Source organism: Phalaenopsis equestris, unplaced genomic scaffold (assembly GCF_001263595.1).
Source record: "Phalaenopsis equestris unplaced genomic scaffold, ASM126359v1 Scaffold000002, whole genome shotgun sequence".
Taxonomy (NCBI): Eukaryota; Viridiplantae; Streptophyta; class Magnoliopsida; order Asparagales; family Orchidaceae; genus Phalaenopsis; species Phalaenopsis equestris.
The window spans coordinates 8,353,235-8,378,636 of NW_018164444.1; the positions used below are offsets into that span (position 1 = coordinate 8,353,235).

Sequence of the window (25,402 nt, forward strand, 5' to 3'; positions counted from 1 at the left end):
GGTCCCACTTCTAAGGTTCTAATATAGTCGCAGAAAAACCCCTAAGGCTAGATCCTAACTCCTACGAGGAATACTAGACCTCACGAAAAATTGAGGTCAACACGCTTAGACTTAAAAGGAAACTTTTATAAGATGGTGGTGAGACCAGCAATGCTTTATGGTGCAAATGTTGGCCTATAAAAGAGAAGCATAAAAACTAAGTTAAGTGTTGCTCAAATGAGAATGCTTAGGTGGGCAAGAGGCTTTACAGTTAGAGACAAAATGTGAAACTAATATATCCATGAAAGGGTTGGGGCCGCTCCAGTGGCAGACAAAATTAGAGAGAGTCGCCTTAGATGATTTGGTCACATTAAAAGTCAACCATCTGATGATCCCAGTTCGAAAAGTGGATGTTTTATATTTGAATTATGATAAAAAAAGTAGAGTTAGAGCTAAAAAGACTTAGGCATGTTGTATAAAAAGTTATCTAGAGCTAAATGAAAATATGACGCTCAATAGGATGATGGAGAAAAAAGATTCATGTAGCCAACAACTTGCATAGTCATGGAACTTTAAAGGTTAGCACAGATGTAATGAGGAATAACTGGACCCCAACAAATTCTTTTATGCAATATATCAGATTCACCATATCAAGCCATAGTAAACGCAAGTAAAATCAATTTGATTTATGCAGGACCACAAATTACCTGAATCATCGAAATGCATTTGCCTTGCTGAAAGATCTAGCACTGGGTCAACTTTATCCCTTGATTCAGTCTTTGGACGGGGTAGTTTGGAATCAAGGAATCCAGCAGAGGATCCATGATTGTCCTTCATATTCTCAAACCCAAGGCCCTTGGACTCATCTTGGTCCTCCAAGCATGATGGTTCAAAGCATGAAGACTCCAACACAATCTCTGGTTGCTGATTTAGTGCTTTCAGACGTGGATCACATTGGAGAAGTTTCTCAAAATGTCTATTTAACAAACCTTGATGGCATTGTAGAAAATGTCTCCTGCACACAGGACAGACATAATTATCAACTTTAACTATATATAAAAGACAGTAATGTAAGTTAAAAAGAAGTGTGATTTGCATTCAAAATGTAAACAAACCCAAAAAACATGTTTGGTTGAGGTGGTTGTTTTTAAAAACACTCAAAATATCTTTTATGAGTTTTGAGTATTTTTAAAACAAGTTGATTTATTTTGAAAATAAAAATAAAAATATATAAAAAATTATATCAACCAAATATGTTTTTGAAAATAAATGAAAAAATAAAAATAAAAACAAAAAAAAGTAACGCTAAAAGAGCCCTACGTTATTTTGTACATATCATTGATTTAATTTTCAAAGATTATTAATATGAAAGTAATTTGATCATTTTTTTAGCATGGAAATTGGTTTTTGGAGTCGAAGCGAACAGTCGGGGACTCAGATGGATACGTTCGCTCTATAAATTATCATGTGAGAGAGGTAGAGGTGAGATTGAGAGGTAGAAACGGCTTACCTCGAGATTCGAACGGTGAGTGCGGGAAATGAAAAGCGTAAGCTAGGGCTTTCACTTGACCATAGGTGTCGGCGTCTACGTCTTCGATCGACGCAGACAACAGGCAAGGAAGACGACTACGTCGCTGTCGAGCAGGAAGCTCCCCCTTGAGTAGTCTAGCTTCGCAAACAGGAAGATATTTTGTGCGACTGTGTTCTATGCAAATAAAAGAACAAGAACCATCAAGCGAATTTTCCTGCCATGTGAAGCCACTACGCTTGACGAGTCATAGCAGAAGAGAGCAGAAGCTCTCGTGACGTGGGAGCGCAAAGGAGGACGAACGAGAGCAGGAGAAGCTCTTACGCAGTGACACTCGATTATGTGTGATCGAGACAAAGAAGGGAAAGGGAAGAGCATGCAGGTTGAAGCTAAGGTGAGTTATCAAGGTTATATTAAATAAAATAAAATACTTAAGATATATACATGTATTAATACCATTTAATATCATAATAATAGTGATATAAAAGATTTATTCAAAATATGAAAATAAAGTTTGCAATTTTTTAGTTTAAAATAGTTGAAGTAAGAAAATTTAATATAAATTAGAGATGATTTAATTTTAGTTTTGCTTGTCAAATTAAAATAATATGAATACTTAAAATAAAAGCTTTTAATCAACAATTAAAGTAACATAAGTAAATAAGAGATAATTAATGATATACTTAAAATTATATTTTCATGATATTATTAGCAGTTAACTATTGGAGACAAGATTAAACGAGTTTGATAGTTATTGATATCTATAAAAATTCATGCATCAGTTTATACTGTTGTATATACCCTTCCTTTTATTCATATCTGAATGTTAGGTTTCTATTTGATAAAAATTATAACATATTATTTAAAGATGCATATATTATGTTGTATGACATAAGATAAGCATATGAATGATAGTGATTATTATATATATAAATATATGCTTGTATATATACGTTTGACTATGATTGAATCACCTCATTATGATACAAGCAGAAGAACACTTAGATACCCGAGCATGTAAATAAAAAAATACTGATATTAGAGTACCTTAATTGATGCAATTATTATACAATGCTTCTGTGACTATTATACATATATAAAAATAATATAGATATGTTATTGATATAGTAAAACTCATTTAATAGCATGAAATATCGTAAATGATCATATTCTTAAACTATTAAATGTTTTATACTGATGTATTAAAAGTTTAATCGACAAGCATATTATTTTTTTTTCCTTGTATTACTCTAATTTAGGAGTGAATATTCACTGGTTTTGGTTAGCTCACTTTTAAACTAATTTTTTGGGTGTAATTAGTTGATTAAAAGAAAGGTAATAAAAGAGAAATTCTTTATAGAAGACGTGAATAACCTTTAATGAGGTAAATTTAATTATATTGTTTTAATTTAATTTCATTAGTCACCGTTTAATTTATTAAATGTTAGTTATATAAAATCAATATAGAAAACTTAATTTCCGCCATCAGACTTTTTGTACCCGCCTTAATTAATCCAATACCCGGGCCAGATAATGAAAAGTGATACCAAAGACAAAATTTAAGATTAATTAATATAATCTTAATGAAAAAGCTAAGAGAATAATTATAAGAAAATTTTAAAAATAAAAAAAAATTAAAATTTAATTTAACTCAAATTAATAATTATATTTATACTGACGAGATATATCCAAAATTATAGAAGGGAGTCCAATAGAAAACGATGAAATACAGACTACCATAAATGTGAGCATAAATGTCCAAACCCAGCTGATGGTCGTCATGACTCAACTGATTCAGTAATCCAGATCGCAGCCAATTGGAAATGTTACAGTCGTTATAGATAAATAATTAAAGATATTCCAAGCTTTAAGTACAACATTGTTTAAGAGAACTGAAGATTCAACTGAAGTAGAAAATTGTCTGATGCGAACTGAGAAGATAGTAGATAATATGGCTTGTCCGAATGAAATAAGTGTCATTAGTTGCATCTGAGCTGAATAGAGACGCTAAAAATTTGTGGCAGGTGCAGCGTCGGGATAGACTAGGGTACATACCCAACTTGATAGTATATTTGGAGGAGTTTGTAGAGCTATTTAGAGAGTGGTTCGTATCACAATCTGCTCGAAGAAAATGCATGACAAATTTATCAGGTTGGTTTAGAGAGAAAAGTCACGCAATATGAAGTAGAATTCACTGCATTGTCAGGGTATGTGCCACAGTTGATCGCAGCTGTAGAAAAACAGTGTTACGATTTCTTTTGGAATTAAATGATTCAGTCAGACGGTTGTCGATGCCTTTGGGGATCGATGAATACTCAATATTAGTAGAATGAGCTAGGAGAGTGGAGGTCGAATATCAGCTTACTCAGAAGTGTAAGGAGACACATAAGAGGAAGAGTATTGATGAAGTAAAACATATAGATCACTCAAAAGAATCCAAAGAGAAAAAGTATACGTTCGACTCAAGTGGATTTAGCAAAGGTACAACTCAGAGTAATATATTCACATGTCAAATCTGGAAGACAACATAAGGATTAATGAGCTCAAAGACATGCTACTGGTGTCATCAACCCAGTCAAATAGTAAGATATTGTCCATCACTTAGCCAAAATAACACAGAGAATCAGAAATGAGGTGGAGCTCTTTCATAGAAAACTACAGGTGGGCAGAAAAGGATAGATTCTAAAGCTTCAACTCCTACCCAAGTTCAAACAAAGCCACCTGTTCGACCTCGAGTTTATTCGCTTACTCATAATGAGCTTGAATAACCTACTACTAATGGTGATGGCGTATGATGAGTTTGGCATTTTCCTCACATAAAACTGTGTTTTTCTAGCATGATTTTTTGTTTCAGTAACAACGCATTCACTTAGATATGTTAATGAGGGGAGTATAGTTGAGTCACATTGTATCAAGTCTGTACTTTACAATGACTATTTTTCCTATTTTATGTTTATTTCCTTGATTAGAAGTTATTTTATTTTCTATTTTAGGCTTTTCAATTTTATGTTATTTATTTTATCTCCAAATAATATGATTTGATTAGTGCAGATATTAGGTGATATATCTTTTCTTTTATCATCTTTTCTATTCTAGGATTCATGTAAGAGTTATTTATACCACATTTCATATCAATAAAATAATTCCACTTTATTTTGTATTATTCTGAATTTCAATGTGGCACATGGGCCAAATTTTTTGCCCTAACCACCGGTGGTCCTTCAGGAGCCGTCAGACTCCCTGCCATCCTTCTTGCGGGAAGGGATGAACTCTCTCTCCGTGCAGGCCATCGCAAGATCTTCATGCACGTCATTGGGCTGCAGTTGTTCTGCATATACGACTGCCTAGTGAGAGCCAAAGACGCGATCTGAAGGGAACCCGCGAAACTACGACAATTCTGCATCTGCAACTGCCTGGCGAGTGCGATCCAATGGGAGGGCACGATCCAAAGCTGCAATCCAGCATGAGCCTGCACCTGCGGAAAAAATCAGCAAGAGTCGAAGCTGCGATCCAGATGGAGGGGGAGCAGACAAAATTTTGATTTTCCCCCTTCTTCCCATGGATATGGCGAGGCAACCTCCTACGAAAGAGCTTGTGGCAAAGGATTTGCATGAAGTTGAGTGGCACTTTCGTCATATTTTCATAGGTCAACCCAGAAGGCATCTGCTTTAGAGTGGACGGAGTGTGCTTTTGGGCTCCAAGAGGCTTCTCGCTGGTGATGCTTTAATTTTTTTGAGGGGTGCAAATGGAGAACTACGTGTTAGTGTGAGGAGAGCAATGAGGCAGCAAACCAACATGCCATCCTCAGTCATATTTAGCCAAAGCATACATCTTGGCATTCTTGCTACATTCCATGTAATCTATACATGCAATCTCTAAAGAACCACCATTTCATTGAGATGAGGTTCAAAATAAGGATTGAAGGCTAATACGATAGTTGGCATGGGAGATGTGGATTCTAGTAGCTGGCTTGGTTCAAAATGGAGATGTCCGACTGGCTTTAAGTGCGACATTAATTACCATACACCTACTGTTGTTCCTGCTTGCATGATATCTTGCCAAGGTGCAAAAGGCAGTTTGCATGATATCTTGATCCTCTTTAGCTTCTGCCAAAGATGGCAGTAGCAAAATCCCAAAAAGGGGGACCTATTTCTCAGCTGTCTTCATTCCACATTCAACCACCGTAAATAAGAAAGGGGGATCATTCATTTTTGCTAGTTTTCCTTTTTTTTTTTTGTTGCACCTATGTTCTGCAACAATTCGACTTCTTGGTTTCCAACAATCCGGTTTTCCTGATTCCCTGCAGATTTCAAACATTCTGGCTTCCTAATTTCCAATAGTCTGGCTTCCCTGATTTTATGTAGGACCTTACCGTCAGAGGAGCAACTTTCCCTGAAGGTACAGTTGTCCTGCTGCCTTCCCTACAAGACATTCCCATTGTTTTTTGACACCAGTTCCCTACAACAGTCTAGCTTCTTGATTTCCAACAATTTGGTTTCCCTAATTTCCTACAGTTGTCTGGATTTATTTCCAGCAATCTGACTTCCTTTCCTGATTTCCAGCAATCTGACTTCCTGATTTCCAGCAATTCGGCTTCCCTGATCTCCTACAGCCTTACAATATCAGTCCTCTTGTGACTAAGAATCCAGCAATGAGGTCTTCTCTGGTTCTACCTGCAAACAGAAATAACTTGAGGTTGTTCTCATTTCCAGTGGCATCAATACATCCTTTGGCAAGGCTACCTTGTTGACAACACCTACTAAGTTGGCCACTTCCAACAGGTTTACACCGCCACTGGGAATGTCTGTCACTGACCTAGCTCTAGAGTTCTCCCTACAGCAGATCCAGAATTTTCACTGCAGCAGGCCCTCCACCTGAATTCTTCCAGCAGCACATCCTCCTCTGGAGCCTTTTCTATAGCGAGGCTCATCTCTTCAATTTTTTTTATAGGCCATACTATGCAGCATTTCCTGTTGATTGTTCACTCCTCTGTAAACTCCCTTGCAACATTACTTGTAAAATTCGTCTGTGTACCTACAAATACTGCAGGAACTGTAGTCAAAGACAATCACAGTTTTCAACTTTCCTACAAACTCCCCTACAATATTAATTGTAAGAGGTTTTCATCTGCCTACAGACACTGCAAGAACTACAACAATCGTTGTTTACTTCCCTGGAAACTCCGCTGCAGCATTACCAGTAGGAGTTTTCCCCCTACCTACAGACACTACAGGATTGCAATCAAAGACAACTGCAGTATGAGATAAAGACTTCAAGTTCTATTTCTCAGAATCTTCCTTGCCCATTGTATGAAGTTTTTAAATCTAAGTTAAATGATTTTTAACCATGTTTCAACTTGAGGGGAGTGCTAGGAGTTATACAAAGAAATAATTTGTTCATGTGAAAAATTATGAGGAAGAAATTATTTCTTCGGATTAAGGAATTATTTCTCTTCCTACTTTATATTTATTTCCTTAGATTAGGAGTTATTTCCTTTTCTATTTTAGGTTTTTCAATTTTATGTTATTTCTTTTATCTCCAAATAATTAATATGATTTGATTATTGGAGATATTATGTGATATATCTTTCCTTTTCATGTTTTTCTTTTTATTATATTTCCTATTTTGGGATTCATGCAAGGTTATTTATACTCCATTTCATATCAATAAAATAAATCTGTTTTATTCCACATTATTTTGAATTCCAACATAAAGATATTATTTATTATATAAATAAATATATATTTGTAATTGTATTGTTGATTATGATGAAGTCACTTCAGTATGATACTAGCAGGGGGACGCTTAGGTACATGTGCACGGAAATGAAAAAGAATATTGATATTGAAGTATCTTAATTGATAAAATTTTAGACAGTATTTCTGTGATGATTATACAAATATAAAATGTTATAGATATGTAAAATCATTTGAATAACACAAAATATCATAAGTGGTCATATTCTTAAACTATCAAATGTTTTATAGTGACTTATTAAAAGCTTAACTGACATGTGTAATATTAGTGCAGTTTAGAGTGTGTGTATTCACTATTTTGGTTAGTTCACTATTGTTTTAAATAATGTTCATGTGTAATTAATTAATTAAAATATGAGTAATAGAGGAGAACATATTTATAAAAAATACGGACAACCTGTAATGAGTTAAATTTAATTGTACTGCTTTAATTTAATTTCATTAGTGACTATTTTATTTGTTGAATATTAATTATATAAAATGAATATAGAAAACTTAATTTTCATCGCTCAACCGTCTGTACTCGTCTTAGTTAATTTCAAGCCTCGGGTCGGATCGCGACACTCCAAAAATTTAACCACACCTTAAGTTCGTATCAGGTTCATGTTGATTATTGAATGGAATGGAAGGGAATTTAAACAAACAATTTGGACCAAATGAATTCACATTAGCCACAAAAAATTTCTTTCAATCAATAACTAAAAATCCAATTTTATAGCTTGAATCCCTATTTATAAAAAAAATAAAAGCTAGTTTTTCGAAACTTCTATTTACTAGCTTTGTTTGAAGAAAGATGAAAGCTTTCTAGTAGAATGTAACAATTTATATTAACATTTTCAGAAAAAAAGAACAAAACTAGATATTATAGGTTTTGGTACCCAATATAACCTAACTATTTCCCTAAAAGGAAAGTTTGTTGCATAAGAACTGTTAATAGTTTAAATTTTGAAATTGTGCATATATGGGTTTATTTCGAACGTCAAATTGTAACCCTAAAATTATTCAATCTACAAAACAATGTCTATTAATCAATTAATTAATTATGCATTTCAAAGCTTAGTTGTCAAAAAGAAAAATGAAGTCTGACGATATCAAATAATATCACATCATAATGCTTGAAAGTGAACATTAAGAATTTTTCATAAATAAACACCTTTGAGTTCACCTCATTCAACTCTTCACTAAAGTAGCAAAATGAGTGACCTTGATTACACCAAATGTATTCTATGATACCTCAAAAAGCCTTCTCAAAACCAATAAGTTTTATAACCGTTGATGTGGTTATCTATAACTTTATCTATTTGAAGGCTTTGGTAATAGATGGCATCCAACAAAAGTAGAACTATTTCCAAAGATGCATCAAAGAGGCATTAATAGTATTGAAGTTTTTAATAAATCATCTATAGAATGTATATAAACATGAAAACTCATAACATGAGAATGAAAGTAGGGACTTCTCATACCTTAACTTGCGCATTCATGACATAAATAATCAATATGCTTTGTCTAGATTGATCTACATATTAATATATCGTCAATGTATGCCAGTACAAATTTTCCAACAAATAATCAAAACATTTTATTCAATAATGGCATAAAGGCGCTAGGTGCATTAGATGGTTCATAATTCATAATAAGCCATTCACAGACCCTAAACGCTGTTTAAGTGATGTATTCCGTTCATCTCTAGGGTGAAACTACTTTTAATAGTATCCTTTGCGCAAATCAATTATTGAAAAGTATTATGATCAATGTATCATGCCAAGCACGCCATCCAATCTAGGCGCAAGAACTGTGTACTTTGTAGTGATTTTATGTATTATATGAGCATCAAAACAAATGCCACAAATTATCTTCTCCTTGTAATAACAATGCAAGGACAGTACATGGAGTTAAACTCTCTAATAGAAATCCTTCTTGAAATAACATTTAGCTAGTATAAAACCAACAATATGTTGGACACCCCTCATAAGACAAAGTTCATTGGGCAATTCATCGTAGCTATGTATCCATAGCCTGCAAATAATTCTCACAAATAGGAGGATAAATTTCAAGTGTACTTAACTAAAATAGTGTATAGAACTCAATATCCTCTAGAAGGCCTTTCTACAAAAAAACAAGTAGCCAAGACTGGATTGTGGTAAGATTTAAGCAGCGGAGGTCTTTAATAAATCCTCAAATGATTTAACCAAATCAAAAGGAATTAACAAAAAAAAAATTAAAGCTTATAGTTTCGCCATAGGGACTTGACTGGTAACAATTTTCATACGCGGCCTTGGCTTGAATGGCTGCTCAAATGAAGGCTCTGTAATCTTAGCAACGGAAAAAAAAAATTAATATATGTACCATTACTTAAAAAACATGTGTTTTCTCATCCGTAATTAATAAGATTTACGTCATAAATTTATGAATGGCCTAAGAGGATATGTGCAACCTTCATGAGGAGAACTTCACATTATATCTTGTCTTTGTAGCTATCGATATGAATAAGAACTAGAAAACACTTAATATCCGGTAAGCATGTTTGTTTCACCGAAGATACATGGAAAGGAATAGGATGTGATTGCACTTTTAAATTAACTCTAAATAAAGCTCCTTTTGATATAACATTCATGGAACTCCTGCCATCAATGATGCCAATTGCATATAATAGGAAAATACTACTATGTTTCCAATCCTCAGAAGTAGTTTGAATTGCCAAAAAGTATGTTACAGCATGCAATTGCGTTTTATTGTCATCAAAATCCTAAACATTCTCATCAGTTAGAGGCTCGATATCAATCGCATCCTCAAACTCAATTTCTTGTAGCTCATTGGAATTTGAAGTCCCGTGATCTATCAAAAAGATTAATTTGAGGGTATTGTTTGATGATATTTAATGACACTTGAAGCACGTGATTTTCAAAGTATTAATTGCTTTACTTGGTGTATATTATCTCAATTTTTAGTCTGAGATTTAGAAATATATAGCTTTGATTGATCTTATTGGAGTAAAATGATCAATTTAATATGGAATCTAAAGCATCAAGCCTACATGAAAGTGATTGACGGCCTATTAGACTATGATAGTAAATCGTGTAATGGAGGCTTATGATAATTTTCTAATTCAAAAGCCTTACGATAAGAACATTATAAAGTTATACGAACATGTTTCTAACCTCATGTCAGAATAAAAGCAGTTAAGAAATTTGGCAATCAATCACGAATCATCTTCAGAAATCTCATAGATTTATACAAAGCTCAAAATAATCAAGGTAGCCAATGACTTGAGTGAGCCACAAATAATGACTTTCATGGTGGAATGGAAAATATTGTTGCCTTAAAATTCATATCACCCCATCTCTAGTAGAGATAAGGGTAGCTTCCTAAAATTCAATAATAGAAAAGATATCCCAACATCATTTAGCTACTCTAATCAAATTTATTTCAAAAAATATAATACATTGCATGTCACCCATCCTGTACAAAGAAAATTGTTTTTTTTTTAATCTAAATCGAAATAACAACCAGCGTCATGAAGACCCTAAAAAGTGGGTGAAATTTAGAAGTAGTTAAGAGCACCCGACGAAAATTTGTTGAATAAGAGTTGTCATGTTTATGCAAATAAGTTTTCCACGGTTTTGTATAACTAGCAATATCAATCTCTAAGTTGCTAGAGCTTTGTCTAATTTCAATTTCTTATAATGCAACTCTTTTATCATTCTCAATCAGGTTATTAGTGATTTGCTCATTAAATTGATTATTTTGGACAAGATGCTCATCAAAATTGCAATAGACTTGCTACATGAATACAAACAGTACTGATGCAATATACAGGTGAAATCCTAATAGGATATCTAAAAGATAATACAAATCAATTTACTTGAAGCAGTTACTAACATATATCAATGCAAAAAATCAAATTTCTTCCACTATAAAATAACTCATTTCAGGGCCATTTAGCAATAAGTAGGATAGTATTTGATTGAGCACTTGATTTGCTTACTTGCAATTCTAATTGGATAGAATAAGCCGCAGGACATGCTATTTTGGTGCTATATCATCTATTACAAATATGCAATTCATCCTGAAATCAATAGATTATTCCTTCTCGCAAAAGGGTGTAAAATTAGAAATGACGGGGGCAAATGCAATTATGATTATGATCAGAGAGCGATCAAAAGGAGAGCAAAAATTGGGTTTTTTGGTGGGTGAAGAATTTACTATATTTATTTAATTATAGTATTTAGCATATCGCAGACTAGCCAAAACAGTCCAAGTTGCCATATGCAATTGCTCGGACTCTGCATTAACTATATGTAGTTCACAATACCTTTGGTATATTCCAGGTCTCTCTGCCCTCCCTTCATACCATCTCATTCTCTTTCAAACTTCCAGCTAAATCATCTATAACATTCCTTCTCCTAACTACCTTCATCAATCCAAAACTCACTCAATTCCTCATCAATTGAGCCACATATTTCCACCTAGTTCAACATCCAATAGTAAGGTCACTTTCATATTTATTTTAAAACACACTATTTTGCAAAGACATTTACTCGTACTTAAGTTGCAAAAATTTCAGCTTTATTGCATAAATGGTTGCATGCTAAAAAAATTGGAAAAAAAAAACAAGCTTCAAAGAGCCAAACCTAGGCCTAAAGAGAGTCAACTAATCCAACGCATCTCAATTAGGGAATTTCAAAGCTATGCTCCAGTTTTGGAACGTACAGATATTACCAATATAAAATATAAGCTTTATTTCCCATCAATCCTGTTACATTGGGTTTATAATATATGAAATTTCCTAGGTCAAGACATATGGTATCCTGACATAAAACTAAAATCCATGGATAAGCCCAACAAAGACTAGCAAACAATCATCATTCTAGCAACAAAATACAGGACAGGGGGGCAGCTCGCTTTTTTTTAAAAAAATACCATTGATTTATTTATACCAAGGGGTTCCACCATCATAAAAGAAAAGCACGAGATACATTTATCAGATCGAATAAAAATAATATCAGATGGAACATTAGTTACAAGAACTAAATAGACATCAAAAGAAAAGCAGGATTCATAAAATCAGCTCAAAATAGTTGGGCCAAGCCTAACAATGATGATGCTACTTATTTATCCCAATATCACTTATTAATATAGATTACCAGTTGCTAATTCTAGCTTCAAAAAGATATGGCATACTTATGAATACTTGCTTCGCCTCCAGTAAAATCTGAGGTTGCCTGCCATAGCGTATGCTTTCTCGGTTGAGGATTGGTTTCCCTGAAGAAAAGAGGTCGTCTAGCAAGCTAAAAGGATTTAAAAGGACTATTAGCAAAAAATAAGAAAAGCAGTAATGTTACAACAAATGCTTTTGCATCAAATTCTTACCACTATATCCAAAGTTGCAGGGCCATTATCTGGGCAAGTTGCCTTCAGTGCTGTAATATCTGACCATTGGATTTCAATCTTGTTCTTCAGTCCACCATCAAGGACCTCCCAGACAAGCTTATGTTTTGCATAGTAACACTTTGCAACCAAATCACCTTCATACCTTGAAACATACTGCTTAAATATGTCGATTAGTAATATGAAACTATGATATAATCAATGACTTGAGGAAAACTTAACATTCAAATGCATAAGAACTAATTATAGATCAAACTGAAATTCAAATGAAAAAAAAGATAAGCATTTGGTTTGATGCAGCAAGTTTAATACCCAAATTCGTACTTTAGTAGATATATGAATAACAATGAAAAAATAATACAAATACACGGGAAAATTTATTGCAGAACTCGGTGTACTTTCACTAAAATAATTGCTAAAAGGAGCATGCCTAATGCATTACACTTCCAACAATAAAGGTTCTATAGAGGGGTTAAAGTATTTGGTACTTTCGTGACTCAACCTTATAGCGTCCAAAATCTAAATAGAGGCCACCTTACCCCAGCTCTAAGCCCTAACTAAAATCAACGCTGAAAATACAGGATTATTTAATAGCATTGTTTTTTATTTTTTTTCTTTTGATTAATGATTGACTAGTTGCATACTATTTTTTTCACTTAATTAAGGAAAAAAATTGAAAAGTGCACCAACTTTTGAAGATGTTTTCCCGCCATAACTAGCAACATCTTCCTTTTCCTTGCATATTTTTTAGCATGACTTGATGGGTCATCTTTCGAAGATAGGTTAGATAAACAAAAACTCAAGAAAATGGTTTAAAACAGGGAATTTAAAAATTTTATCATTATCTTTCCATAAGCTATATGGTGTATAATCCATATCTCAAAGCTTGTCAAAATAGCAGTCAAAGTATACTTGCAACATTTGTAAAGACATTTCAATTATACCTATCTGCTAAGCAATTTCAATTATTGACCTTCATAACAAGGATTAAAAATTTAAAAAACTTGGATTACACCTACCATAAGAAACTGACAAAATTGTTGCTTTCATCAAACTACCAAAAAGCGGCACCTCAGGCTAAAAAATCTTCCATAATAAATGCTCATATAAGTTTTAGTAAATATTTTTATTCTTATTAGTAAAGTTGATAAATTGACTAGACCCCACATTACATACTATTAAACAATGCATATCTTGCTAATAAAAAGAAGTATTGACACATGCATAAAAAAAAACTTACATAATAAAAAGTACTTGTGCTCCATTTTCTTCTCTAAATTTGAGACAGTGCCTTTGCTTTCAAAATAAAAGAAATTAATTATGTTCTTAGGATGATGAGAGTAATAGTTACTAAAGGTTATGGAAAATAGAGTAAAGAGATCTGCTTATTTGAGTATGTACAAATAAAAAATGAAATGCACCAATAAAAGAAGTACAAAGTGGTTATTTGATCGACCGCAAAAGAAGTGCATTGCATACAAATTACGGAAGAAAACAAATTCAGTTAAAATTCTAATGTCTTGTGAATTCGCACTATAGTTTATTTTCAATGTATTTGAAATTCACTAATTTGGACGAATTTCAAATACTTTGATTTGTATAACATTGACGCGCAGCAGTCCACCGCCTGCCACCGCTGCCCGTCACAACTGTCGCCGTCGGTGCTGCCATTTTGCAAACTGCCCCTACAGGCTGCCACCAACGTCGACCTTGATGGTTTTATTTTACATTGAATACATTTTCCTTCAAACCAAATAAGAAATTTTAAAGTTTTACATTTATTTTATACAAAATGAAAAAACTCTAAATTATTTCAAATACAATACATTACTTTAATATTGCATTTCTATTACACTGCGTTCTTTTTTCACTAAACCAAACAGCTGCGTTCTTTTTTCACTAAACCAAACAGCCCCATAATATAACATCAAAATCTTATAAAGGAAAATGAGAAGATGAAGGTAACACGGATAAAAGTTTTTCAGCAAAGTAAATTTAGCACCCACAATACACAACAAAAAACAAATGGAAAGAGTGAAGAGTAATCAATATAAAAGCTAGTTATGATGAAAATAATCCCAAAAGTTAAGAGAAAATGAAAGACTAAGTACAAATAATATTGAGCTATAATCTCTGCAAAATGCATGTAACTCTAAGGGTGAAGTGTAGCAAGACCCGAAGAAGATCGATAGAAAAGAAATTTTTCGAAACCAAAAAAAGACATTTATTAAATGGGAATAAAGGAAGTTGGTGATGTCATGCTGATCAGGAAAAAATTGATACCCTAGTTGCGAAGCTATACAGTACCAAATTGATTTACCCTAATCAATTTGGCTTGAAGACAGTGATGATCTCATTCTCAACAAGGACATTAGACCAATGTGAGAAAGGTTAAAATACGTTATCTTTTTTCTGTACAGATGTTTACAATAAAAATAAGCATCAAAATTAAGGCAAAAACAATAAGATAAATACATCAAAATTTCATAGCAAAAACTAGCAATTAAATCATAACACAAGTCTTGAGATCGTTCAACCGGGTGTTAGTAATGTGACAACCTATTCACATAATGAGAGAATGCAGAAAGAAGAAACACAATGCCCAAGAGCGAAAGAGACATGTAATGCATTGTGGAAGACATTCAGTTAAATGGATACATGGATAATAAAATCAAGTGCATCCTCTTATTTTTCTTCCAATAAGACACTGATGATAAACTACTGTTCAAACAATGCTCCGTATTGAAGTCTAGCCCTTGAATGGTATAAGCATTGAATATGTGATAACTGAGATAGGTAGTGGCAAAAGGCAAAATTTAAAAACTGAACTACGTAAGATATATAAACCTAATATGTTCAAAATCAGAATAAAGCGGAATATTTTTATTGATATGAAAGAGGGTATAAACAACCCTTACATAAATCCTTTAATATGAAAGACAATAAAAAGAAATAACAAAAATGGAAAGATATAATACTTAATATCTTCAATTAATCAATCCATATTAATTATTTGGAGATAAAAGAAACAACATAAAATATAAAAGTCTAAAATAAGAAAGGAAATAAATCTAATCCAAGAAAATAAATCTAAAATAGGAAAGAAAATAAAAATATCTTAGAAAACAAATCTAATCCTCATAACTTCTAATAGTAATAAATTATTTCCTAATATAACTTCTAACACACCCCTTCAAGTTGAAACATGGTTGAAAATCATGTTCAACTTGGATTTGGAAACATCAAATAATGGACGGGGAAGATCCTGTGAAATAGAACTTAAAGTTTTTATCATGTATTGCGGTTATCTTTAATTGCAGTTCATGCAGTGTATGTAGGTAGTCGGAAGGCTCATATAGTTAATTTTGTAGGGAGTAGGGAAATAGACAGCCTGCAAAAAACGCTGACTTCTAGTTAACTGCAGTTCCTACAGTATTTGTAGGTAGGCAGAAGACTCCTGCAGGTAATGCTGCACGATAGATTGCAGAGAATTAGACAATCTGTAGAAAAAAACTGACTCCTAATTTACTGCAGTGTCTGTAGATAGGCATAAGGCTTCTACAGGTAATGATGCAGAGGAGTTTCCAACAAAGGAGACAATCAACCTGAAAAACTACAAGGTATGCCCTGTATAAAAAAAATCTCCGGAGGTAGGCCTTGCTACAGGAAAAACTCCTGAGTAGGGCCTGATACAAAAAAAAACTCTGGAGGAGAGCCTGTCACAAGACAAGCTCTGGAGAAGGGCCTGTCACAGGAAAGACTCTGGATGAGGGTCTGATGGAGGAAAAAGTTTCAGAGGAGGACCTGCTACAAGAAAAGCTCCAAAGGAAGAGGCTCTGCACTAAGGAGGGCATGGAACAGGATACTTTCAACTGCAAAGAGAGTTCCAATGGTAAATGAAAAATAGAGGACCTGCATGGAGTTTTAGGCAGTAGAGAAGAAACAATAGAGAAGGGCATGTAAGCCGGCTGCTCGGATTCCATTCAAAGATACATCCAGCCTTGTCTCTGTAATAAACTTTCTCAAGTCATTTTGAAAGCAAATCAAAGATGAACTCCTCTGTAATAAGCTTCTCCTCGTTTCCACAATCTACGCATGTGAAACGACGAGGATGTCTCAGAGGCGGCTGCAGGAATTTACGGCCGGCGAGAATTTGAGGCCCGCGGGAAGGTGTCGATAAAGTCTACAGGGAAGTTTTCCAACCGACAGAGATGATTTTGGCTGTTAGGAACCTGCAAAGAAGAGGTCCAGCTGCCTAAAATCAGCAGAGGTAGATATCATATCATTGATCCTTGAACCCACAAGACAGCATTTCATCTGCCTCATCCAAAACAAACATTTTGATGTAGTCAGGAGGAAGAGACTACCTCCTTAACATGTCAAACACACGGCCAGGCGTGCCAACAACCAAATGAACACCGCTAGAAAGTATTTCCCACACAAGCATGAACCTTCACATTGAGGTTATCACCAAGTGCACATATAACATTTTCAATTTGCTGTGCCAATTTCCTTGTAGGAGCAAGAACTAAAGCATAACATTCAACCAAACTATAATTGAGCTAGTGCAGAACTCCAGAAAAAAAAAGTGGCGCATTTGGATCATGTAGTACAAGATCATCCTTCAAACCTTTATCAACCGCCATGGATAGAACCGCGTCAGAAGGAAGCCCTCCTCCCAGAGGTACCCATTTCTCTACATGGTAAAGATGTTCCCGCCACCGCGATCCCGAGCCTCCGTTAATAGAATCTCAGGAACCGCTTCGATGTGTCATGCCGCCAGCATCTTTGCAGTGCAAATGTCGTGATTCCCCCGCCAACAACAATTTAGTCAACGAAGATTCGACTATTGGGGGAACTATCGTCGTCGTTGCGGCCAACCAATACTAACACCTCACTCGTCATGGAGCAATGGACAAGTTATCTAGGAAGACAACGGCGAAAGCATTCGCGACCAGTGACAACGGGTCATGGCGGTTCAGTGAAAATACAGATGGAAGGTGCGACCATGAGAACGAGACCCTACTGGTGCAAATCCAACCATTTTCTGCTTGTGAGAAGATAGATGTGAAAGAAAGAAAATATGTTGCCGCAATTTGCTGCAAACAAATGAAAAGGCAACTGGTTGTAGACTAGCAGATGAAGTTTGGAAGGGAACAACTACTGAAATGACCCATGGCTGATCCTTCAAGAAACCAACCGAAGGAAAGCCTGCAAGGAAACCGACAACTACACAATAGAAGAAAAAACTGCAAGGAATGTAAGTCACAAAAAAAAAAAAAAAACTACATGGAAGATGTCAGCGGCTAAGTAGTTGCCCAGACAATAGCTAAGATTCAATCATACGAAGGGCCTGAAGCACGGCAAAGATTGTCCGTTGTAGGAAATGAGTTTTCAGCAGCAAGGGACTAAGTTTTTTTTTTTTTTTTTTTGCTCTGATACCATCTTCAAATTCATAATAAAGCAGAATATTTTTATTGATATGAAATGAAGTATAAATAACCCTTACATGAATACTAGAAAAGGAAAAATAATAAAAAGAAATAACAGAAAAGAAAAGTTATAACACTTAGAGTTCGTTTTGGAGGGTCGGGTGGCTGCGGCGCGGTCATTTACAACGGCTAGTTGGTAAAGTTCGTTATTTGGTTTGTAAATTCACGGAAAAGCTTCGACAAAGCTGAGAGAAAGTGGGCCACAGGATTAACCCCGCAACCCCGCTTTCGCCCCGATACTTTTACCCTTTACCCCGCATTGTTTTGCTCTGGATTGGTATTATGGTATTCGTGATGTCATGATCCTGGCACATTAGTATTGCGATGATCTTTGAGGCTATAATATGTGGTTGTGGGGAGTGAAATATTCATACATGTAAATATATTGGTTTAAATTTCTTATTAAAAATTCTATAATAGTTAAATTTATATATATATATATATATATACACACACACACACATATGCATATATATAAATATGTATATACCAAATATTTTAATTTATTCCATAATAATGATTACTTTCATATATTTACATATATTAATTAATTTAATATATAAACATATAAATTTATAAACAGTTTTAACAAACAGGGGCAGCAAAGTCATTTCTCCAAAAACAACTGCCCCACAGCTGTTTTTACACAGTTGCACCAAACAGGCAGTCAGCTTCCCCGCAGCTACTTCCCCGCAGTAGTTTTCTAGGGCAGCGCAACTGCAGCTGAAAAATTGAGAAGCTGCAGTTGCGCCAAACAGAGCCTTAATACCTCCAACTAATCAAATCAAATTAATTATTTGGAGATAAATGAAACAATATAAAATAGAAAAATAAATAAATCCAATCCAAGAAAATAAATCTAAAATAGAAAATAAAATAAAATTATTAAGAAATAAATCTAATTCTCATAACTTCTAATAGGAATAAATTATTTTCTAATATAACTTCTAACACAATATATATTAGATAACAAGCTGCAGAAGGATGCAATGTCGCCTTAACATTGATGTATGGAAAGTAGACGCAGTAGGTATTGCTAAAGAAACAAAAAAATCACTCTTTACAACAACACCAACATAAGAACAATACAAGCTACCACTAATACAGATTACAGATTGAAATCTATGGCATTAAAGGCTAGATAAGATGAACAACCAAGGCCTAACGATTCTTCATTGTATATGTAAAATTCTAAATTTAAATCTATTAAATTCACATTTTGTGAAATTTGTATTCTAGAAGAACAAAAAGGGGTTACTTTCTCAAAGAACGAGAGAGTGCTCAATCCAAAAGGAGAGCCAGTGCAAAGAAATGTAAAAGGACATCTCTCTTTATTTATTTAAGATAATTCTTGTAATAAATTGCCTTCAATGATGACTAACCCAGAAGATATGAGTTTATCTTATTAAAAATAGTTCTACAACATTTACAAATTAATTGAAGTAGAAGAATCTGATCGAGAATATGTGTTTATGCAGCCATGAAAGTATGTAGATCTCAACAAACCGCATAATCATGGTGTCGAGTGTTTGAGATGCTTGGTGTATTTCTTCTCCATCTTTATTTGGTTTTACTCAAGGTTTTATCACAACCTAAATAACTGAAAGCTAAAAATCAGGTATTTCTTAGAGATCATTATATAGGCTTAAGCAATCATCAAGAATGTTAAACATAAAGTTTAAAGATTATATGTCAAAGATTGATTTTAGAAGAAGTGATACTGATGGTTGTTTTTATTAAAAGAATCATGGAGTTTTAAGAATAATTTATCTCCGGTTATATGCTGATGACATGCTTATTGCAAGTAAGAGTATAGAGGAAAAAGTAAAAAGAATGGAGGATTTTAAGTAGCTTATACAGAACTTTCATGGAATTTAGATAAAGAGAGATAAATTTTTTAAAGAATTATTTCTATCCCAAAATTCTTACTTTAAAAAGTTGTTTAAGACATCTAAAATATAGAAATAAAAAACCTAAAGTATTATTTCTATCCCAAACTCCTTACTTGAGAAGGCTAGCTAAGAGGTTTAGAATGCAAGATTTAAAAAATGTTCCAACACCTTAGACTCTGCATATAAAGCAAAGTAAATGATGATGCTGCATCAAATGATGATAGGAGATGATAGGAGATGATAGGAGGATGCACATGCTGTGGATATCTGACCATAATGCAATTAGGATCATTATGTATGTAATGGTTTGTGCAAATCTGATTTGGCACATGATCCTAATGTGGTTAGCAATTGTAAGCCTAAATCATTAGGAGGCAGTGAAATGGATTTCAAGGTATCTCAATGGAACAAATGAACTGGTCTCAAGATACACATGTGGCTCCACATGAAGGTATAGCAAAAGGGTACATAAATTTTGATTTACTGCAAATGTGGAAACTAGAAAGTAATTGATTGATTTTGTGTTTAAAGGCTTTCGAAACACAACCAATTAAAGATCTTATTTGCAGTTTTTAGTGACACTATCTAATATAGAACAAAAATGCATGGTCCTGCTTGAAGCTATAAAGCAAGCCCTTGTGATAAAAGAGTTGATGTTTAAGCTTATCTGCAGTTTGTGGTGGCTCTATCTCCAATAGAATGAAAACACATAGTTGTGTCTGAAGATGCAAAGCAAGCTCTTTTGATAAAGGAGTTGATGTATAAGCTAAATAATCAAGATGTTTTACATACACAGGCTCTATTGTATGGACAAAACCACTATTCTAAGCACTCTAATAAAAGTATTAGTTAAGAAAAACTAAACCTTCAAAAAATAAATAGGATGCACCATAAGATGTAGTTACACAAATAATATATTGAAAATTTCAGAAACATAAACTCTCCAATGCATGTCAAATACAATTCAAGAAAAAAGCAAAAGAAAATGTAAAAACATGAAAATATTTGAATATTAGACCTGCTTTCCTTACCTCCCAATTCCCAATCCTTAGAATAGAAGCAGGAAAGTTTGAGGCTTTCATCTTGTCAAGACTGCCTGAAACAGCTGTAGATTTCAGTTCCTTCTTTTTCCCGATCTCTAAGCCTGTGCTTGCAGCAGATGATGTTGAAACAGAATTTTCCTCATAAAGCCTCATCTGAATCATATCCAAGAAAGAAGGGCTCTTCTTTAAACGCAGACCCAGCGGGCTGGGCTCATCTAGCGGATCATAAACTGCACGTGGAGGCATAACTAGCTTGCTTTCCAGCTGTTATAGGTGAAAAAAGCATTCCAATTAACCTATTACCAAAACACCTCCAAAGATAATATCATGAAAACAGAAAACGAAAATCAATTAAGGATACAAAGAACTGAGAGAATAACACTAAATTTTTAATTGGAAACCAAATTTTACTTAATAGTCTGTTCAAGTATCTCATCCACTACTGAAAAGAGCATCTTATATGCAACATATTAAAAAAAACCCCTTCAACAGCAACATCAAATTCCTAAAGACTGACTGAGAAATAAATAAATAAAATCCAAACAAGAAGAAAAAAAAAAGGAACTAAAAAGCGCCAGTAATCACATCTACCAAACCAGACAAAAAAAAAATCAAACTCCCAATCGAGATTCAGACCAAAAAAAAAAAACATGCACGGAATCAAACAGAGAAACCTACAACCCGCCAAATCTTCGGAAGAGGAAACCGGAATACCTGTTCCGCCCCCTCAACCATCTTTAATCTCTTGTCAACAGGACCATACATTTCATCCAAGGGGTCCTCGATCTCCGTCTTAACCGTCTCCGGCGCCTCCAGCATCGCCGTGAAGTGCTCTTTCGACTCTGACCGGAGCTTGCCGAAATTCGGCAGCTGAACCATTTCAATCACTAAGCTAACAAAACGATTCCGTTTCCTCTTAGACAGAAACTAACAGCAAAAAGAGAGAGAGAGAGAGAGCCTGCCCTAACCCTAGGAATCGAGCTGCGTCGGAGAAACAGAGGAGGAAGGAAGCCGGTAGAAAACTTTTTTTTGCGGAGACCTTTTTCCTTAATTTACTGATTTGAGAGGGTCTATATTTAAAAATGCCACTTGACAGTGGGACGGACTCGCACGCCCCCCACTTGCCCATTTTTCTTGAATGGTGTGCCGCGAACAGTATGTTTGCGCACGTGGCAAAAGCAGGTCGCGTTGGGAGTGGGACCCAGTACCCCGGTACCGTGGCGGCGTGGATAAGGCGAAGATTGGGACGGAGATGGTGTGTCGAAGGACAGCGAGGATAGAAACTCCACTTTGTGACCAGCGATGTATTTTTATTCTTTAAATTAATATTTTTATTTATTTTTTTATTTTTATTTTTTAGAGGTTGGGCCTCTAAAGTAGTGTAAACGAGCTGAATATGAATAATTATATATTTAGTGTAAATGAGCCTATTATAAATAACACTTACTCTGGATATTTTTTTATGTCTACTTTGATTTAATCATATGTTTAGTTTTAATTACTCGATGTCTCCACCAAGTATCTTTTATCGATATTTTCCATCTTTTGGAGTTTTGATGATCTTCTTTTATTCTGGAAAATTACTCAGTGTTAGATTTCTCATTTGTTAGCCACCCTTATGTGTGATTCAAATTTCAGATATTTCCATTTAGCGTTTTGTTAGGTTTGAATGTTTGATACTTCTATTTGTCTTTTCTTTTTTTTTTGTTCCAAGATAAATAGCTCTATACCACAGGCTAGATGCAATGATTTTTCTTCTCTCTCTTTCAGATGAATATGTTTAGAGCTTTTCTTAGTTTAAAAATCTTCATTTATCATTTGCTATTAATTCCAATGTTTTCTATTTATTGAAGTTGAATCTACTAGTCGATCTAAACATCCTAACATTGTGAAAAAAAAGAAAAGATAATGTAGTTTTCATTAGAAGCCAAACTTCATAGTTAGTTGCTTCATATATCAATGACCCTAGCACATCACAAGCAACTTCTATTCAGTAAGTCATGTGAATTCTTTAAGAAACTCTAAAAATTTATGAAGACATGTCCTTTTACTTATTCTCTATAAAATTGTTTGATGATCCGACTAGGAAAGTGTTCTTTAGATTGATGGCCCTTGGTCGTGGGATCAATTACTTGCATTATTTCTATCACAACCGAGATGCAAGAGTTTAATTCTATTTGTCAGGCACTTTATACTTTTTTTTTTGGACGTGTTATATGCTACTTTCAGTATGCTTGAATTTTATTTGTAGGATATATTTTTTGTTTTAATATGCTTTAGCTAATTTAGAGTTATTTATAAGTGATAGCTGCATCAACATGAATGACATGGATAGATAAAGACGTGAATTTAAGTTGTGTTATGCTTAATTTATGACTACTACAATTCATATATGGCTCGCTTTCCTTGCATGATCTACCTACATTGGTGATAAGTGAGTTGAAGAGTTGATTGAGGGTAACCCGATAATAATTAGCAATATATTCATCGATCTATTGAAAGAACTGCACAGGAATCATGGATTTCATGGCTCCTTCAGGATGACTTTCAGAGACGTGTTAGCAATAAATAACGCTCTACATTTTATCACAGAATGAATCTAAGAGAAGAGTCATGGAGTGATTCCACCACTCATCTAAAAAGATCAACATGTATTTTTCAGTTAGTTTGAATGCTCTGGTTAGTTTATCATTAGAAATCATGAAAATCGAAGACCCAATATTCCAAATGACCCTCATACAGATCTCACAGGACCTCCATTATATGTCATACTTTAAGGTAAATCAATGCATTCATACTTACAAGAATTTAATTGAATAAAGTAATTCAAATGCTTTTGTTAAGTGCTTTAGGATTGCATTGGGACGATTGATGGAACACATGTGAATGCACGTGTGTCGAATAATAAAAAGATCGTATTCATCGGGCGATGCGGTTCACGAACACAAAATATCATGGTTGTTTGTGACTTTAACATGTGCTTCACTTTTGCTAAGACCAGATAGGAAGGAAGTGCTCTTAACAGTCGGATATTCAAATTTTCCACAAAAAATCAAAAATATAACTTTTTGCACCCACCCTCAAATAAATATTATTTGGTAGATGTTGAATATCTCTTACAGAGAGGGTTCCTCAAACCATTTCTTGATCACAAATACCATATTCCAGATTTTGAAAGAGTTAGCAATATTGTCTAGGGAAGGAAAGAGATGTTTAACAAGAGACGCCCATCCTTACGTGGTGTCATTGAAAACACTTTTAGAATTTGGAAGCAAAAAAGTGCAGATTATGATCGTTACAATGACTCTCCACAACTACATTCAGTGACATCATTCATGTAGTGACATTGACTTCAACAGGGCAGATGAATATCATTCATATGTCCCTATTGAAACATATGAATATCACCTCAAATAACATATATCACAAGCAGAAAGTGATTTGCCTGAGCCTTGTCTGTAGGAAGAGAAGGGTTCCATGAAGATGATATAATTGAGATAATGAATCACAAATGTCATCATTAGTGATTGAAAGGATTTTGTATGTTTCATTGTTATTAGTTTATTCGCAATGTGTTGTCAAAAAAAAAATTTGTTTACCGGATCGACCATTTATGGAATGATGTAAATTTTGAATCTCAATCTCAAGGACCTTTTATTTCTAGTTCTTTTGTATGTATTTTTTTTCACTTGGATGGCTAACGAGGCAACTGTGAGTATAATATATAATGTAAATTTATTTTTCATGTTTTATTTCTTTGTTTTGGAGATCTATGATGAGATATTCGACCTTATAAGTTTTTTTGGATGGCCTATATGTTGTTATTAGTTCTTTACACGTGTGAAATCACAATGAAGACAACCAAGTTTCTCCCTTTTTCAGTCCTTATGAGGTTCTTATGGATGACTTTTTTTGTCGTATGCATATCTAGCACATATAAGCTCGGTATTACGTGGTTTAAAGGCAACCAAATACTCATATTTTCTTAAAACCTATTGTCTTCTTATATTGACAAATTCACTAGTTTATACTCTGTTCTCTAAGATCTCACAGTTTCACATAACTTGAATTGAGTATTTCTACTATTCTTTATTACTAATGTTGCATCTAAGGGTTTGTGCACTATAGTTTTAAACCTTTAGAAAAGATGAGCTTGATGATTTATAGTACCTCCAAAGCATTATACTACTACTATGGACTACAATATTCCCTAGTTATTTCGCGAAAGCCACCTAGCTATCAGATATAATTTTATAGGTGCCTAAGGAAAAGAACAGAGAACTATGACTTCTTTAAGAGGACAGATCAGTACGAGAATTCTACT

At 34.1% G+C, this 25,402-nt stretch overlaps 1 protein-coding gene across 2 annotated transcripts in view; it reads right to left on the bottom strand.

Moving 5' to 3' along the window:
* The window catches only part of LOC110030931, a 41,175-nt gene extending 19,045 nt beyond the window's left edge, over positions 1 to 22,130 (bottom strand). The window contains exons 1-5 of one of the 2 annotated variants that reach the window (XM_020733939.1): positions 21,793 to 22,130; positions 21,067 to 21,342; positions 12,634 to 12,807; positions 12,445 to 12,551; positions 687 to 994 (exon numbers count right to left, since the gene is read on the bottom strand). In XM_020733939.1, coding sequence (XP_020589598.1) covers positions 687 to 994; positions 12,445 to 12,551; positions 12,634 to 12,807; positions 21,067 to 21,342; positions 21,793 to 21,957 — 1,030 coding nt within the window. In that variant the 5' untranslated portion in view covers positions 21,958 to 22,130. Of the gene's footprint in view, positions 1 to 686; positions 995 to 12,444; positions 12,552 to 12,633; positions 12,808 to 21,066; positions 21,346 to 21,792 lie in introns of both variants that reach the window. The other variant, XM_020733931.1, reaches the window with a different exon arrangement.
* Positions 22,131 to 25,402: the final 3,272 nt, after the last annotated feature.